Below are 17,577 nucleotides of genomic sequence, written 5' to 3'. Positions count from 1 at the left end.
TTTTTATATTTGTGCATGATAGAATACTTTTTATGTCAAATATTTATAGGATATTTTTATTCACTTAGAGGATACATAGGGTTTGGATGGACTACTTTACTGTAGCCACTTTGAAATGTCTCTTTTAAATTTAAATTCTCTATTTTTTTTTCCTTCCTTGATTAAATTGGTTTCATGACATAATTGAAAATAATTCACGTGAATACACGTTGAAAAATGGAAATAGTAAAAATCTATAAATCCAACGACATATTTTTATATTTGTGCATGATAGAATACTTTTTGTGTCAAATATTTATAGGATATTTTTATTTACCTATAGGATACATAGGCTTTGGATGGACTACTTTACTGTAGCCACTTTGAAATATCTCTTTCGAATTTGAATTCTCTTTTTTTATTTCCTTCCTTGATTAAATAGGTTTCATGACATAATTGAATATAATTAATGTGACTTCTCATTGAAAAATGGAAATGATAAAAATATATAAATCCAATAAGTGAGGTCCAATTGAAATTAATACATTCAATTGAAACTAATCCATCAAACACAACCATATCTCTTATACCAAATCGACATACAAAGTAAAAACACCCAAATAGGCGTTTAAACTTTCAACTATATATTTTGATTGCCAGGCCTAGCATGGTTCAAGAATGCCCAGTCGACAAGCACCGCCACAGGCTCCAGCAAACAACTTATAACTCAATTACCTATCACACTAACCTCCATATTAAAGAAACTAAAAATGTGTATAATTTTTTTTCCAAAGGATGAAAGGACAAGAATGTAAGTTCCTCTTCTATCCTTCATAGATATGTATTTTGTATAACTTTTTCCCCTCTACAAGCAACTTGTGGGCTGGACAAAACCAGTAGATGTTCCAGCAGCATGGCTACATGAAGCTTGGGCTACTTGATTCTTGTAAGTGAGCTTTACCTCCTCCAAAATTATTCTAGAGCATGGATTTCTTGAACTACAATCAAATTTCACAGCAACCTCTGTTGCTGATGTTCCATGGATATCTTGGTATGTCACATCACTAATTTTTACTCCAGAAGCCTAATAAAAGGAAAAAAAAATTAATTAATTTTCCACTGATGGGATGCAAGCTCCAACTAAAAAGGGAAAACAAAATATTGAACAAATTACGAAGTAAAGTACAAAACTTTGAAAATGTTTGAAAATGTTTGGGTTCAAAACTAGGATAGAGTAACAATTGATTTTGACATGATAATGGGCTTGACTATGTGTCCGTTTGGGAACAATTTATCTAACTTTTTGTTAAAAGTATGCTAAAGTATATTTGTGCCTTAAAAAACTTGAAAATGTGAGGTTTTAAAGGTTATTGTCTTAGGCTTGTGGGAACTAAAATTTTTAGAATTGATGTTGTGTGATTTACTTGAACATGTTTAGGCCTTTTCAAAGCAACCCTATCCTTTTTTTTAACTACATCTGCATGCAAAATAAGTCTTTAAAAAGATATTACCTGACCAGGGCATCCCTTGTTGTCAGGACAATAATTTTGGTCAATTATTATAGGATTTTGGACATTTGTCATAACGGCATGTTGGAACATAATGTTCTTAGCAAACCCATTGCTAGATCTTCCCCATGACTTAATCCTCACCCCATTCTGAGTACCAGTAAAAGTAGCCGTTTTAACTGTCACGTTTTGTACCCCAGGCTCTTGCTGGTCCTTACCTAGACTCCCAATGCTGCACCAATTAAGTACACCAATAAGACCAATTTAGCATCACCGTATAATATAGTTGTTTCAAACATGTAATATTTTAATGAATATAAAGGGTAATTAAATACCTAATTCCATGCCCAGGTCCACATGCAACATTCTCAATCCACAAGTTAGTTGTACCCGGGCCAATTGAGATGCAATCATCACCAGTCCCAATCTTGGAGTTGAGAATTGTCACACTTGAAGATAATTGAACATGAATTCCATCGGTGTTTGGACTGTTTCCGGCAGCGGTGACCCTGACATCTTGCATTTTCACATTGTGGCAAGCATTGACGACAATGTGGAACATTTGGCTGTTTAGGGAGGTTAATGCATTGACTGCAATGTTGTTCGAATTTGAAAATTCCAATGTCTGCTTGCATACACACAAGAAAATATTCCAATTATTATTGTTTCAAAAATTACATTTAATATATATATGTGTGTGTGTGTGTGTGTGTGTTGGGGGGGGGGGGGGAGACTATTCAATTAAATATGTTTGACCTTAACGGGATGGACTGCCAATGCAAGCAACAACAACAAAAGCCTAAGCAAGTTGTTTGACCTTTCACATACATTCTCATAAGTTTTTAAGCATGTTTACTGATATTCTACTACATAATATGGGATTATTCCCAAGTATAGTCGATGCGATTTCTTTGGAAGCTATTTTAATTTCTCAAAAATCTCCATCAAAACTAAAAAGGGCAAAATCAGTCAAAAGTTCAAAAGAAAATCCAAACAGAAAAGGCACACCAGAAGGGTTCATCCCACCCACTCCCAGTTTAGTTACATAGAAAATAACGATATCTTTATTTTTATTTTTTAATGTATATTAAGGGTGAATCTAGCCCCAAAAAGTTAAAATATTTCCAATTCTATATTCTTTTACTCGGTCAATGTAAGAAAAATCTATAGTAATGCCCACCATAAAAACCATTTTTCTTCTTCACAAACACTTTAATTTGTGATGGACACTTTTAACCTATTTCCGGACACTTGATAGTTTCCAATGTGAAACTGATTAGTGTGCATTTAAATTTTAAACATAGTTTTTTCTTTTTCTTTTTTGTGTGGAAAACTTATATTTTGAAAGTCGATCAAGAGACTTTTAAAATTGTTCGTAAACAAATATAAAGCTGAAAAGCTAAAAGAAAAAAAACCAAAGATAAATGGAATTGTTATAAACTCTAAATATGTAAGAAAAGGCAATTTAGTCATTTTCACGTACCGTGGCTCCCGAAGGACAACTATTGCCAGAGGCTTTGCAAGCCCACAAACCAGTGCCTTGGCCATCAAGAATTCCACCAGATATGGTAACCCCATCAACGTGTTCAAACACAATCCAGTTTCCTGTATTTCCAAGGATCCTATAATCTGATGGAGCCACAAGGGTCCCAGCTATGCGCATAACGATGGCATTGTTGTTGCATGGTCCACTGAAAACTAGTTGCCTTAGATAGAACCTTCCAACTGGCACATAAATAATTGCAGGCTTTACTGAGGCACAAGCTTTTGTCCATGCACTAACAAAAGCCTGAGTCGAGTCCGTTTTCCCATCTGCTTTGGCTCCCAAACTCACCACATTGTATGTCATAGGAGAAGCTATCACTAAGGAAATGAGCATACAGAGAAGTGCAATGACAAGAGAGCTTTTGGGGTATGCCATTTTGGTTTGATTTGAAAGAGAAAATAATGTGTCGGTTTGTAACTTTGTGTGTTTGTGTTTAAGAGAAATAAGAAGTGGCTTAGTGAGTTTAGAAGTTGAGAGTTGTGGAGGTGAGGTGATGAGGAAGATGAAAGTGTTTAAGGGTATTTATAGGATTTGAATGTACATTTAGAATGTGTTTGGACAGAACGTTGAGTTTACTGCGTCTGCGTTCCTGCATTTCACATTTTTTTTTTTTTTTTGCTGCAGCACGTGTTTCAGGGGGACAAACGGCTACTGTTCATGAACAGTAGCCGAATATTTCTGACTTTTCAGCCCTTTTCTTCCGTGAACAGTGCATTCGTGCACTGTTCACGGACCCACAAACTTCATTTTCAGCCATTTTTTATTAAAAATGAGTCCCACAATACTATTCACACATTTAAAAATTATTTCGTTACAGTGTTTTCAGTTTTCAGTAATAAGTTCTATCCAAACAAATCCTTAGTTTCTCATTTTTTCTGTTATAATATGCACAACGGGCCGAAGTTTGGGAAAAAAAAATGTTGTTTTACATTTAAACTTTTTTAATCCCTTCTATGCTAAAGTACCCTTATGTGGGACATAGTGATACATGACTTACATTTTTGGATTTGGATTTTTATGTTTTTACTAATTTTTACAATAGCTGATTATCTAATTCAATGAATTTAAAATTGACAAACTATCATTATCAATGCTTATATTATATTTATAAATGTTGTATTGTCTATCGTGTTTATCATTTTATGGATTATATAGTAGGGAAATGCTAACAGATACTCTTAGTCTTAGAGTAATGATTAAAAATCCATTTAAAGAAATCTTTTATGAGAAAAGAAAAATAATTAATATTTTGACAGTTTTTTTTATTTCCCTAAAAAGTAATTTCTAAACTTTCCTAAAATGGATTGTTAACCATTACCCTAAGAGCACTTGTTAGCATGACCCTATATATTATGGTCATTGGTCTCCCCCTACAGTAGCGACTCTAGGAATTTTTTTTAAGGTGGTTATTAAGAAATTTAAATTATACAAATTCTAATAAAACGATAATTTAAATATTTGTTACAATTGCGAGTCAAGTCACTAAGGAGTGTAGAATTGTTGCAATTGCAAAGCCAAAAAGAGTATAACTATCATCACCATCAAAGAGAACTCACAACCACAATATTTTTCTTAGTACCATTTTTTAAGAAAAAATGAAATTAGATATTATTTTATTGAATAGGTTGAATGATCTACAAATTTAAATGATTAGCTATTTTTATCTTTTTGTTTTATAATAGGCTTTTTGTTGAATAACAAACATAAACCAAACAAAAACAAGACAAATTATTATTTAATATTTTTTAAAAAAAATTTATAAAAGGGATTAAGGATTATGTTTGGGCGAAGAGAATTAATTTTAGAGTAATGTTACGTCTACAACATTTTACAATAAATCTTATGCAAACAACTGTTATTGGTGGGTAAAAAAATAATATCAGAATTTGGGTCAAATTAGAATTAGTAACAACTTACTACATTGAATTTGTTGCAAAATTATTGTAAAAGTATTGTGAATGTAACATTACTCTTATTTTTGTTAAACTCAAATTTTTGTAATTCTCAAGTCGGATATTTAACATTTTTATTAGAGCAATTACAATAAGTTAGTTTAGCGTATAATATTTTGTTAGTAAGTGTATATATACCTTTTTTTTTTTTATATAAGTTAAGGTACAAATCAGAGTGGTTATGTGAGCACCTTGAGTTGCATGTGGAGTGGCCAGTGTCCCTCCTAGATCTATTTTCTAGATAATAGGCCTAGATTGGTAGCAAAAGTAGGTCATTATTTCGACCGTTAGTCACTGCTTGATTAGATTTGCCCAATTGGATGCACTGATTAATCTCATCATTTACTTTTTCCATTTCTTGAGTAGACTTTATTTACTTGTCGGAGACACATGGTTGCAACATAACCGTTTTCGGGGAGAGGGGAAGAGCTAAATTTAATTTGCATTAAAGTGATAAAATACTGGATGTTTTGCCACACGAGTAACACAACCTTCCACCAACTTTTCTAGGTTGGAGTTATTTCAAAATCTGACATTTTGTTTTTGGAGATAAGTTACATATCCTCTAGTTGTAGTCCTACATTCCAGGATTTTGAATTTTTTATATATTTTATTGCAATTCTTTATTATGAGAAATATGACATTTTCGGTGGCATTATTATTATTATTATTATTATTATTATTTGAGAGAGTTTATATATTTTATACCAAGAAAAATGACTTTTTGGGTGGGCATTTATTATTATTATTATTATTATTATTATTGCGAGAATTTCATAACTTATGACACCGTTCGTAATAATAATTCTTTATCATTACAAGACATCACTCAAATTTTAATGTATACGAGATTGAACTTCAAATTTCTTATTTAATCATTAAAGTCTTTACGAGTTAATTTAAATGAAACCCACAAATATTTATTATTTAATACTACAAATATCTGTATTGAGAAGGTGTTGTCCATCCCTAGCAGTTGTAAGAATAAAGAAAACAAACAAAAATAGGTAATAAAAAAATTGCATTGTCAAAATAATATATGAAAAATTGAAAACCTGGCTACGACAAAGGAGATAGGGTACGTGATGACCTTTAGTTATGGAAAGGACAAATGAATGTACATGGATGCTTTGGATGTGAGATTTGCTAGCTAAAGTTTTGTTATAATAATATATTGCAAAAGAAGTGAAAAATGAATGTAGTGTCCATTACCGTGACAAAACTAATAAGGCCATCACAGCCAACTTCCTTATTATTGTTTTCGGGTGCTAAGTTATGTAAAGTAAAGCACTTTTCTTTGCTTTAAGCACAAGATCAACAACCCTCCAACTCCAACTCCAACTCCAACTCCAACTCCTATCAATCATGCACAGTCCCATACTGTGTCATACACTGTACATCATCTTCTTTTATAATAATAATAATAATAATTCCATAAGATTATTTATTTGACCTCATTATTAATATCAGGGCAGTTTTAGACGTGACATGTGGAGCAGAAAACGAAGAAGAAATCGGCGGTCTTACTAACCTCCTCTTTTTCAATATCATAATGGTCGACGTACATACTTTATGACTTTATCATTGTTTCTCATATCTTTTTGATAAAACCATTGTTTCTCCTATCTAAACCGTCTCTAACTGTAAAGGTTTTGTTTTCTAGTCCAACGTAAAAGGTGTTGTCCAACGTAAAACTCGTTTTCCTTTTCTTATTGGTAGAAGAGAACCAGACACTTTAGAAGAACTTATTGCAGAAAAATAAAAAAAGAAGAAAAAATTATTAGGTCCATTGAGGACTGTTGATGGTCCTCTCTAGTCTTCCAAATTAATAAACAGCTGCCATTTATGCAAATGTAATATCATTTAGTAATTTATAAGTTTTTTTTTTTTTTTTCCTTAGTTAGGAAGCTAACCCACACACTTGTAGAAGTGGTATTGTTTATTGGTTAAGAGAACCATTTCAGCAGTCTTTTTGATAGACAAAATAATTTTAGCATTTGAGTGACTCTATATTGGTTAGATTTTTAAAATATGTAATTACGTTAATTTGTTTAGTGAAACTAAGAATACAACTAAATTTGTAGCCAAACTTTGGTTCGTTTAAAAATATATTATGTCCTTACAAAAAAAAAGAAAAAGTCCAAGAAATATTTTATCTAATTTGAAAGATATGTAGCTTGTAGCATTTTGATAATGAGATAGACTATCATCCAACAATTTCAAAATATTTTTTTTTCTTTTTAAATTAGTAGAAGGAAATTGTAAGATTTTATATATTTGTATTTTTTTTTTGTCTATATATAAAGCTTTATTTTTATTAGATTTTGTATAATATAATTTTTTTTAATGACCACTTTTAAAAAAAATTCCTCCACTTGCAAATAAGTTTTAGCAACCCATATGTTTTGGTCTATACAGAAAACGCAGCCCCTCTTTTTGGCCAATATCAACAGCTCCAACACAAGCATATGCCTGTGAAAGAAATAGTCTAATGAATCTTCTAAACTTTGAACCCAACGAAGGTTTATTGTGGCTTTTTAAATTTCTTTATTCCAATAATATTATGAGTTTAATCCAGTAGCCCATCATTCGTTAATGTGCCTCTTCTATCTCATATCCTGGTTTTGATTGCTTCCATGACTTCCGGGCAGATTTTGGGGGACCTCTTAAGCTTCCAGGTGGCTAAATTTCATTTGTGAATTTGAAAGAATGTTAATCAAGCTGAGTAAGCCATGTGAAAAAATACAGGCACAATATCCAATGTTGCCAACAATTTATTTAAGTTTCACGACATTTGCACTACAGGTTCATGGTATGGATATAGAAGTCAAAATTCAACATGGGATCGGAACTTATGATAATGATGGAAACTAAATTACTTACTAATTAATAGAATACCAAAAAATAACACAATAGAGTGAATAGAATTATTCTTCTAAAAGAAAAGAGTAAATAGAATTAAGATAATTAAGGAATCTAAAAAGAATTTTACTTTAATGAAAACTCAAACTACTCCACAAATGCAAGCATTGTGTGAACAAAAGATTTAATTTAGGAATTTATTTATTTAGTTTAATGATTAATGTGCAAATGTTGGAAAGGATTTGGATACTAATTTCATACATACTATCAGCTAGGTCAAAATAGGATCAATAATGAGAATATTGTGGCACTTTGCACTCTCGTGTTTAATTCTTTTGAATGTTTTTTATATTTTTTATGAAAATAGTATTAAAATTTCTTAAAACACTTTATTAACAATCGCTCTAAGAATACCATAAACATGACCTATATACTATTTATTATTTAAAGCTAGATACATTACCTCCGTGCATGATTATGGTATCCCGTAGCCCATGCTACTTTGGTTTAGATTGATCGCATCAAAATCATTTGTTCAAATTCTTAATTCAATGATTGCTTAATTTTTTTTTGTATTTTTTTTTCTGTAAATGATTGCTTAATTTCTATCCTTTAAATATTAGTAAAAATAGGGCAATAGATTTTGTTAATCTCTAACGCAATATTTGCATTTAATGTTGCTCACATGCACAAGCAAGGACATGCTTGCATTTCCACAAGGGCCCAAAATTCCTAGCTGTACCCGGCTTGGCCAATGAGCAGACAAAATGCATGGTCTTTTGCTAAAGAATATTATTATAAACCAATTAGTTTTCTGAGTTCAGACTTCAATACATTTGCAACACAATCTACTCACTGTTTTGGACGTTGTTTCAGGGTTTTCCTGTTGCATGCAATGTTAGTTAGCTACCCATGTGATGTCAACGAAGTTAGCTACCGATGCGATGTGCGTTGACATTCATGCACACCCATAGACTCCATGGCATGGGGTTAGGCATATCATCTTCAAAATTCAACCATTTACATTCTGTGTATACGTTACATTCTCCTATGACTGAAACTTAAAAGGAAAAATGCCGGGAATGTACTTGGTCTAAAAAAACAAATTATAAGTAATGTGAATATGATTAATTATTAATTGTCTCAAATCCTAAAACTATTAAGAAATTATGAATTTAATGAAATATGAGTGTGTTCAAACTGAAGATCACTTGCTCTTCTACTAAGATAAATAGCAAATATAAATATATAATCATTTAATTAATGTCCATGTAAAAGGATATACATATCATTGTGTATAAAATAAATAAATAAAAATAAAAATGCTATAGTTCGCCAATAATCAAAGGCTTTAAAAATTAAGAGGCTTACCTTTATAGAAATATGTAGAAATGTGATCCAATGGTCATTACCTATGAAATAAAATTTCTATATATATATATATATATATATATATATATATATATATATATATATATATATATATATATATATATATATATATATTTTTTTTTTTTTTTTTTTTTCCTATTTTAAAATCCTTCGTTAATTGTAAAGTTATAAAGAACTTTTGTTATCATAATGGTCCCGCAACTCCCGCTACCATTCAAATAAGAATGTTAACTTGAATGCTATGAATTGAACGTTCAATACTTTAGTTAATCAATCGTGCCTTATGTAAGTTTTGGTTTCTTGGACTTGTAAGCAAATACAGTGGCCATTATGCTAATTAACTTAGCAAGAAAGTATAGAGACTTCTCATCAAAAAAAAAAAAAAAAGTATAGAGACTACATGAGTTAGCTAGGTCCATATCCATGCCAAATTATATGTACCGAAAGAATATAGTTTAAATTAGGGGTCAAGACAAAGATATGAGTATATTAAGTCAATAGCTATTGTAAACAAATTTCATGAGAATGCATCTTACTTCAACCTTCTTCAACTAAAGCAACAGTGAGGACTGTCCTTTAATTAGGGATCCAACCTAACTTCACCACATGGGGGATTTCTTCTTGAACCGACATGGAAAGGGTAAAGGACCTATATATTGACTAAGGAAGTAACTTTCTAAGACTGCTTAAGATATTTCATCCTGGTTTGTTTAGTAATTTAATAATTATAATGGAGGATGTGGGGCTTTGATCCATAGATATCTATGTAATAAATATCAAAAGATCTCAGTCGAGTTACAAAGTTTTTGACGCAAAAACAAAAAAGAGAATATTTTAAGCTAAATCGAATAACTTTCCTCAAATAATGTTATCCACAACAATTTTATAACAAATTTTAAAGTTTGGCTCAACTTTGATTTAGTTGGCTAAGGGTATGGTATCACAAAAAGTTAAGCTCATTAACCAAAATGTGGCCAAGCAAGACAAATGACCCCAACAACAAATTTATTATTTCTTGACAAATCTTTATAGTACAGGCTATAAAGAGCATCATTAGGAGCGAACGACATATATTGAAACTCTGTAAATATATATACATATATATCATTAGCTATAATTGTTTTATAATTCATCGTTGATACCACATTTTTACTCATTAACACCGGTAGCTTTTTTTTCTTTAATTTTTTTGCAATATATCAAAATTAATATATTGTATTAAGAAATATAAAATATGAAATAATTAATGTAGAAACTTATTACCATAACCTTGGGACTTGACTTTATTTACTGTATGTAGAAATAACTCTTCTGTGGAAGGACCAATTAATGAAACGCTTTCATATCATTAATAATTCTTAAATGTGTGGCCTTTTGCTCAACTAGAAAAAGTCTCATGTCGTCAAAAAAAAAGATTTAAGCTTCAATTACCACCTACACCAAAAAAACAAATTGATATCTTGGTTTGATGATAAAGAGTAATTATCAGGATCAGTTGTCATAAGCTGAAATTATCTCTGAAAAAATAATAAATGTTTCTTTTATATTTAACGCTAAATTATTCTCAAATTCTTCGAAGCTGGAATTTCAGAATGTAGTCCTCGCCACCCATAAGATTTTAAATGGGCTATTCCCAGTAAAGCACCCATGAGCGGTGAGACCCCAAATTTCTTTATCTAGTAAATTTTCAATTCCTCTGTTACCTTGGCATGTTAGAGGATTGGAATTTTGAGTAGGGATTACTTAATTTTGGAAAAGACCTTTTGATATGTTAGATTTGGGGAAAGACTCATACGCGTTTCTAATATGTAAATTATGATGTATAAGTTTTTAATAATAAAAAAGTTATCATGTCATTGAAATATTTCCATGTAATTGATCAGTTAAAAAGTAGTGCTTATTTCTTAAATTTTAGGAACCAATAACTCTCACATGAATAAGCTTTATAATAAACAAAAAAAATCTAGTAAACAAACTTAAGGAACCGACAGCATATTTTTATATTTGTGCATGATAGAATACTTTTTATGTCAAATATTTATAGGATATTTTTATTCACTTAGAGGATACATAGGGTTTGGATGGACTACTTTACTGTAGCCACTTTGAAATGTCTCTTTTAAATTTAAATTCTCTATTTTTTTTTTTCCATCCTTGATTAAATTGGTTTCATGACATAATTGAAAATAATTCATGTGAATTCACGTTGAAAAATGGAAATAGTAAAAATCTATAAATCCAACGACATATTTTTATATTTGTGCATGATAGAATACTTTTTGTGTCAAATATTTATAGGATATTTTTATTTACCTATAGGATACATAGGCTTTGGATGGACTACTTTACTGTAGCCACTTTGAAATATCTCTTTTGAATTTGAATTCTTTTTTTTTATTTCCTTCCTTGATTAAATTGGTTTCATGACATAATTGAATATAATTAATGTGACTTCTCATTGAAAAATGGAAATGATAAAAATATATAAATCCAATAAGTGAGGTCCAATTGAAATTAATACATTCAATTGAAACTAATACATCAAACACAACCATATCTCTTATACCAAATCGACATACAAAGTACGAACACCCAAATAGGCGTTTAAACTTTCAACTATATATTTTGATTGCCAGGCCTAGCATGCTTCAAGAATGCCCAGTCGACAAGCACCGCCACAAGCTCCAGCAAACAACTTATAACTCAATTACCTATCACACTAACCTCCATATTAAAGAAACTAAAAATGTGTATAATTTTATTTCCCAAAGGATGAAAGGACAAGAATGTAAGTTCCTTTTCTATCCTTCATAGATATGTATTTTGTATAACTTTTTCCCCTCTACAAGCAACTTGTGGGCTGGACAAAACCAGTAGATGTTCCAGCAGCATGGCTACATGAAGCTTGGGCTACTTGATTCTTGTAAGTGAGCTTTACATCCTCCAAAATTATTCTAGAGCATGGATTTCCTGAACTACAATCAAATTTCACAGCAACCTCTGTTGCTGATGTTCCATGAATATCTTGGTATGTCACATCACTAATTTTTACTCCAGAAGCCTAATAAAAGGAAAAAAAAGAAATTAATTTTCCACTAATGGGATGCAAGCTCCAACTGAAAAAGGAAAAAAAAATATTGAACAAATTATGAAGTAAAGTACAAAACTTTGAAAATGTTTGGGGGGGGGGGGGGGGGCTCATTTTGGGTTCAAAACTAGGATAGAGTAACAATTGATTTTGACATGACAATGGGCTTGACTATATGTCCGTTTGGGAACAATTTATCTAACTTTTTGTTAATAGTATGCTAAAGTATATTTGTGCCTTAAAAAACTTAAAAATGTGAGGTTTTAAAGGTTATTGTCTTAGGCTTATGGGAACTAAAATTTTTAGAATTGATGTTGTGTGATTTACTTGAACATGTTTAGGCCTTTTCAAAAGCAACCATATCCTTTTTTTAAACTACATTTGCATGCAAAATAAGTCTTTAAAAAGATATTACCTGACCAGGGCATCCCTTGTTGTCAGGACAATAATTTTGGTCAATTATTATAGGATTTTGGACATTTGTCATAACGGCATGTTGGAACAGAATGTTCTTAGCAAACCCATTGCTAGGCCTTCCCCATGACTTAATCCTCACCCCATTCTGAGTACCAGTAAAAGTAGCTGTTTTAACTGTCACGTTTTGTACCCCAGGCTCATGCTGGTCCTTACCTAGACTCCCAATGCTGCACCAATTAAGTACACCAATAAGACCAATTTAGCATCACCATATAATATAGTTGTTTCAAACATGTAATATTTTAATGAATATAAAAGGTAATTAAATACCTAATTCCATGCCCAGGTCCACATGCAACATTCTCAATCCACAAGTTAGTTGTACCAGGGCCAATTGAGATGCAATCATCACCAGTCCCAATCTTGGAGTTGAGAATTGTGACAATTGAAGATAATTGAACATGAATTCCATCGGTGTTTGGACTGTTTCCGGCAGCGGTGACCCTAACATTTTGCATTTTCACATTGTGGCAAGCATTGACGACAATGTGGAACATTTGGCTGTTTAGGGAGGTTAATGCATTGACTGCAATGTTGTTCGAATTTGAAAATTCCAATGTCTGCTTGCATACACACAAGAAAATATTCCAATTATTATTGTTTAAAAAATTACATGTAATATATATGTGTGTGTGTGTGTGTGTGTGTGTGTTTGTTGGGGGGGGGGGGGGGGGTGAGACTATTCAATTAAATATGTTTGACCTTAACGGGATGGACTGCCAATGCAAGCAACAACAACAAAAGCCTAAGCAAGTTGTTTGACCTTTCACATACATTCTCATAAGTTTTTAAGCATGTTTACTGATATTCTACTACATAACATGGGATTATTCCCAAGTATAGTCGATGCGATTTCCTTGGAAGCTATTTTAATTTCTCAAAAATCTCCATCAAAACTGAAAAGGGCAAAATCAGTCAAAAGTTCAAAAGAAAATCCAAACAGAAAAGGCACACCAGATGGCTTCATCCCACCCAATCCCAGTTTAGTTACATAGAAAATAACGATATCTTTATTTTATTATTATTATTTTTTTAATGTATATTAAGGGTGAATCTAGCCCCAAAAAGTTAAAATATTTCCAATTCTATATTCTTTTACTCGGTCAATGTAAGAAAAATCTATAGTAATGCCCACCATAAAAACCATTTTTCTTCTTCACAAACACTTTAATTTGTGATGGACACTTCTAACCTATTTCGGGGCACTTGACAGTTTCCAATGTGAAACTGATTAGTGTGCATTTAAATTTTAAACATAGTTTTTTTGTGGAAAACTTATATTTTGAAAGTCGATCAAGAGACTTTTAAAATTGTACGTAAACAAATATAAGCTGAAAAGCTAAAAGAAAAAAACCAAAGATAAATGGAATTGTTATAAACTTTAAATATGTAAGAAAAGACAATTTAGTCATTTTTACATACCGTTGCTCCCAAAGGACAACTATTGCCAGAGGCTTTGCAAGCCCACAAACCAGTGCCTTGACCATCAAGAACCCCACCAGATATGGTAACCCCATCAACATGTTCAAACACAATCCAGTTTCCTGTATTTCCAAGGATCCTATAGTCTGATGGAGCCACAAGGGTCCCAGCTATGCTCATAATGATAGCATTGTTGTTGCATGGTCCACTGAAAACCAGTTGCCTTAGATAGAACCTTCCAACTGGCACATAAATAATTGCAGGCTTTACTGAGGCACAAGCTTTTGCCCATGCACTAACAAAAGCCTGAGTTGAGTCCGTTTTCCCATCTGCTTTGGCTCCCAAACTCACTACATTGTATGTCATAGGAGAAGCTATCACTAAGGAAATGAACATAGAGAGAAGTGCAAGGACAAGAGAGCTTTTGGGGTATGCCATTTTGGTTTGATTTGAAAGAGAAAATAATGTGTGTGTTTGTAACTTTGTGTGTCTGTGTTTAAGAGAGATAAGAAGTGCCTTTGTGAGTTTAGAAGTTGAGAGTTGTGGAGGTGAGGTGATGAGGGAAATGAAAGTGTTTAAGGGTATTTATAGGATTTGAATGTACATTTAGTTTCTCAATTTTTCGGTTATAATATGCACAGCGGAGCCGAAGTTTGGAAAGAAAAATGTTGTTGTTTTACATTAAAACTTTTTTAATCCCTTCTATGCTAAAGTACCCTTATGTGGGACATATTGATACACGGCTTGCATTTTTGGATTGGGATTTGTATGCTTTTATTAATTTATAATAGCTGATTATCTAATCCAATGAGTTGAAAGTTGACAAACTATCATTATCAATGCTTATATTATATTTATAAATTTTATATTGTCTATTATGTTTATCAGTTTATGGATTATTTACTAGGGAAATGCTGACAGATACTCTTAGAATATTTTTTAATTTCCCATAAAAACGGTGTCAAAACTTTCTTAAAATAGATTTTTAACCATTGCCCTACAGTAATGGGTCTAGGAATTGTTTTTAGGGTAGTTATTAAGAAATTGAAATTATACAAAATCTAATAAAGCGATTATTTGAATATTTGCTACAATTGCGAGTCAAGTCACTGAGGAGAGCAAAATTGTTGTGATTGCAAAGTAAAAAAGAGTATAACTATCATCACCATTAAAGAGAACTCACAACTACAATATTTTTCTTAGTACCATTTTTTAAGGAAAAATGAAATTAGAGATTATTTTATTGAATAGGTTGAACAATCTACAAATTTAAATGATTAGCTATTTTTATCTTTTTGTTGAACAATTTGTTCACTTGTTGTTTGGTCTTGTTTTGTTTTTGTTTGGTATATGTTTATTGTTATTTGGGCTAATATTTATTGTTGTTATTTAAGATTTTTTTAAAATTTATAAATGGGATTAAGGATTATGTTTGGGGGGGGGGGGGGGCGGGGAATTAATTTTTGAGTAATGCTATGTCTACAACATTTTTATAATAAATCTTATGCGAAAAACTGTTAGTGATGGGTAAAAAATAATATCGAAATTTGGGTCAAATTACTACATTGAATTTATTGTAAGATTATTGTAAAAATATTGTGAATGTAGCATTACTCTTATTTTTGTTAAACTCAAATTTTTGTAATTCTTAAGTCAGAATGTTCAATATTTTTAGAGTGGTCACAATAAATTAGTTTAACATATAATATTTTTTTAGTTCGCGTATATATACATTTTAAGATCTATTTTCTAGATAATAGGCCTAAATTGGAAGCAAAAGTAGGTCATAATTTCGACCGTTAGTCACTGCTTGATTAGATATGCCCAATTGGATGCACTGATTAGTCTCATCATCTACTTTTTCCATTTCTTGGCTAGACTTCATTTACTTTTCGGTGACACATGGTTGCAACATAACCGTTTTCGGGGAGAGAGAAGGAGTTAAAGTAAATTTGCATTTTCCATTAAAGAGATAAAATACTGAATGTTTTGCCACACGAGTAACACAACCTTCCACTGACTTTTCTAGGTTGGAGTTGTTTTTGGAGATAAGTTACATATCCTCTAACTATTTTTTTTTTTTTTTTTTTTACTGATACATATCCTCTAATTGTAGTCATACTTTCCTGGATTTTGAATTTTTTATATATTTTATTGCATTACTTTATTGTGAGAAAAATGACATTTTCGGTGGGCATTATTATTATTATTATTATTTTGAGAGTTTATATATTTTATAGCAATACTTTATATCAAGAAAAATGACTTTTTGGGTGAGCATTTATTATTATTATGATTATTTTTTTTGGTGAGAATTTTATAACATATGAGGTCCGCTCATAATAATAGTTCTTTATTATCAGATCAAGAAACTACTTAAATTTTGATGTACACTAAATTGAATTCCAAATTTGTTATTTAATCGTTAAAGTCTTTATGAGTTAAGTTAACTGGAACCCACAATAATTATTATTATTATTATTATTATTATTATTATTATTATTATGAAGCCCGAATAAGAGAAATCATATCTATATTGATAAGGTGTTGTCCATCCCTAGTAGTTGTAAGAATAAAGAAAACAAACAAAAATAGAGAATAAAAATATAGCATTGTCAAAATAATACAAGAAAACCTGGCTACGACAAAGGAGCCAGATAGGATACGTACGTGATGACCTATAGTTATGGAAATTAAGGACAAATAAACGTAGCCATCACAACCAACTTCCTTATTCTTGTTTTCGGGTGCTATGTTATGTAAAGCACTTTTCTTTGCTTTAAGCACAAGATCAACACCTCCTCCAACTCCAACTCCAAACCCTATCAATCATGCACAGTCCCATACTGTGTCATACAGTACTGTACATCATCTTCTTTTATAATAATAATAATTCCATAAGATTATTTATTTGAGCTCATTATTAATATCGGGGCAGTTCTAAACGAGACATGTGGAGCAGAAAACGGAGAAGAAATCGGCGGTCTTTCTAACCTCCTCTTTTTCAATATCATAATGGTCGACGTACATACTTTATGACTTTATCAATATTGTTTCTCATATCTTTTTGATAAAACCGTCTATAACTGTAAAGGTGTTTTTTTAGTCCAACCGTAAAAGGTGTTGTCCAACGTAAAACTCGTTTTCCTTTTCTTATAGGTAGAAGAAAATCAGACATTTTAGAAGAAATTATTACAGCAAAAAAAAGAAGAAAAAATTATTAGGTCCATCGAGGACTGTTGATGGTCCTCTCTAGTCTTCCAAATTAATAAAAGGCTGCCATTTATGTAAATGTAATATCATTTAGTAATTTTTAAGTTTTTTTTTTTTTTTGGTTAGGAAGTTGACTCA

General features: G+C 31.3%; 2 protein-coding genes across 2 annotated transcripts; both read right to left on the bottom strand.

Annotated features, from left to right (window-relative positions):
- Positions 1-844: 844 nt before the first annotated feature.
- Positions 845-3,420, bottom strand: LOC142632258 (polygalacturonase-like). Its single transcript, XM_075806683.1, has 4 exons — positions 2,971-3,420; positions 1,823-2,112; positions 1,491-1,719; positions 845-1,063 (listed from the first exon to the last, which is right to left on the bottom strand). The coding sequence occupies exons 1-4, from the start codon at positions 3,406-3,408 to the stop codon at positions 845-847; spliced, it is 1,176 nt and encodes a 391-aa protein (XP_075662798.1). The 5' UTR covers positions 3,409-3,420.
- An 8,586-nt stretch (positions 3,421-12,006) lies between these two features.
- On the bottom strand, positions 12,007-14,676 carry LOC142632219 (polygalacturonase-like). Its single transcript, XM_075806642.1, has 4 exons — positions 14,227-14,676; positions 13,075-13,364; positions 12,743-12,971; positions 12,007-12,300 (listed from the first exon to the last, which is right to left on the bottom strand). The coding sequence occupies exons 1-4, from the start codon at positions 14,662-14,664 to the stop codon at positions 12,082-12,084; spliced, it is 1,176 nt and encodes a 391-aa protein (XP_075662757.1). The 5' UTR covers positions 14,665-14,676; the 3' UTR covers positions 12,007-12,081.
- Between the last annotated feature and the right edge of the window lie 2,901 nt (positions 14,677-17,577).

The sequence above is a fragment of the Castanea sativa genome, chromosome 4, assembly GCF_040712315.1.
Source record: "Castanea sativa cultivar Marrone di Chiusa Pesio chromosome 4, ASM4071231v1".
Taxonomy (NCBI): domain Eukaryota; kingdom Viridiplantae; phylum Streptophyta; class Magnoliopsida; order Fagales; family Fagaceae; genus Castanea; species Castanea sativa.
The sequence above is the reverse complement of the archived record's forward strand: the minus strand, read 5'-3'. Positions and strand labels throughout refer to the sequence as shown.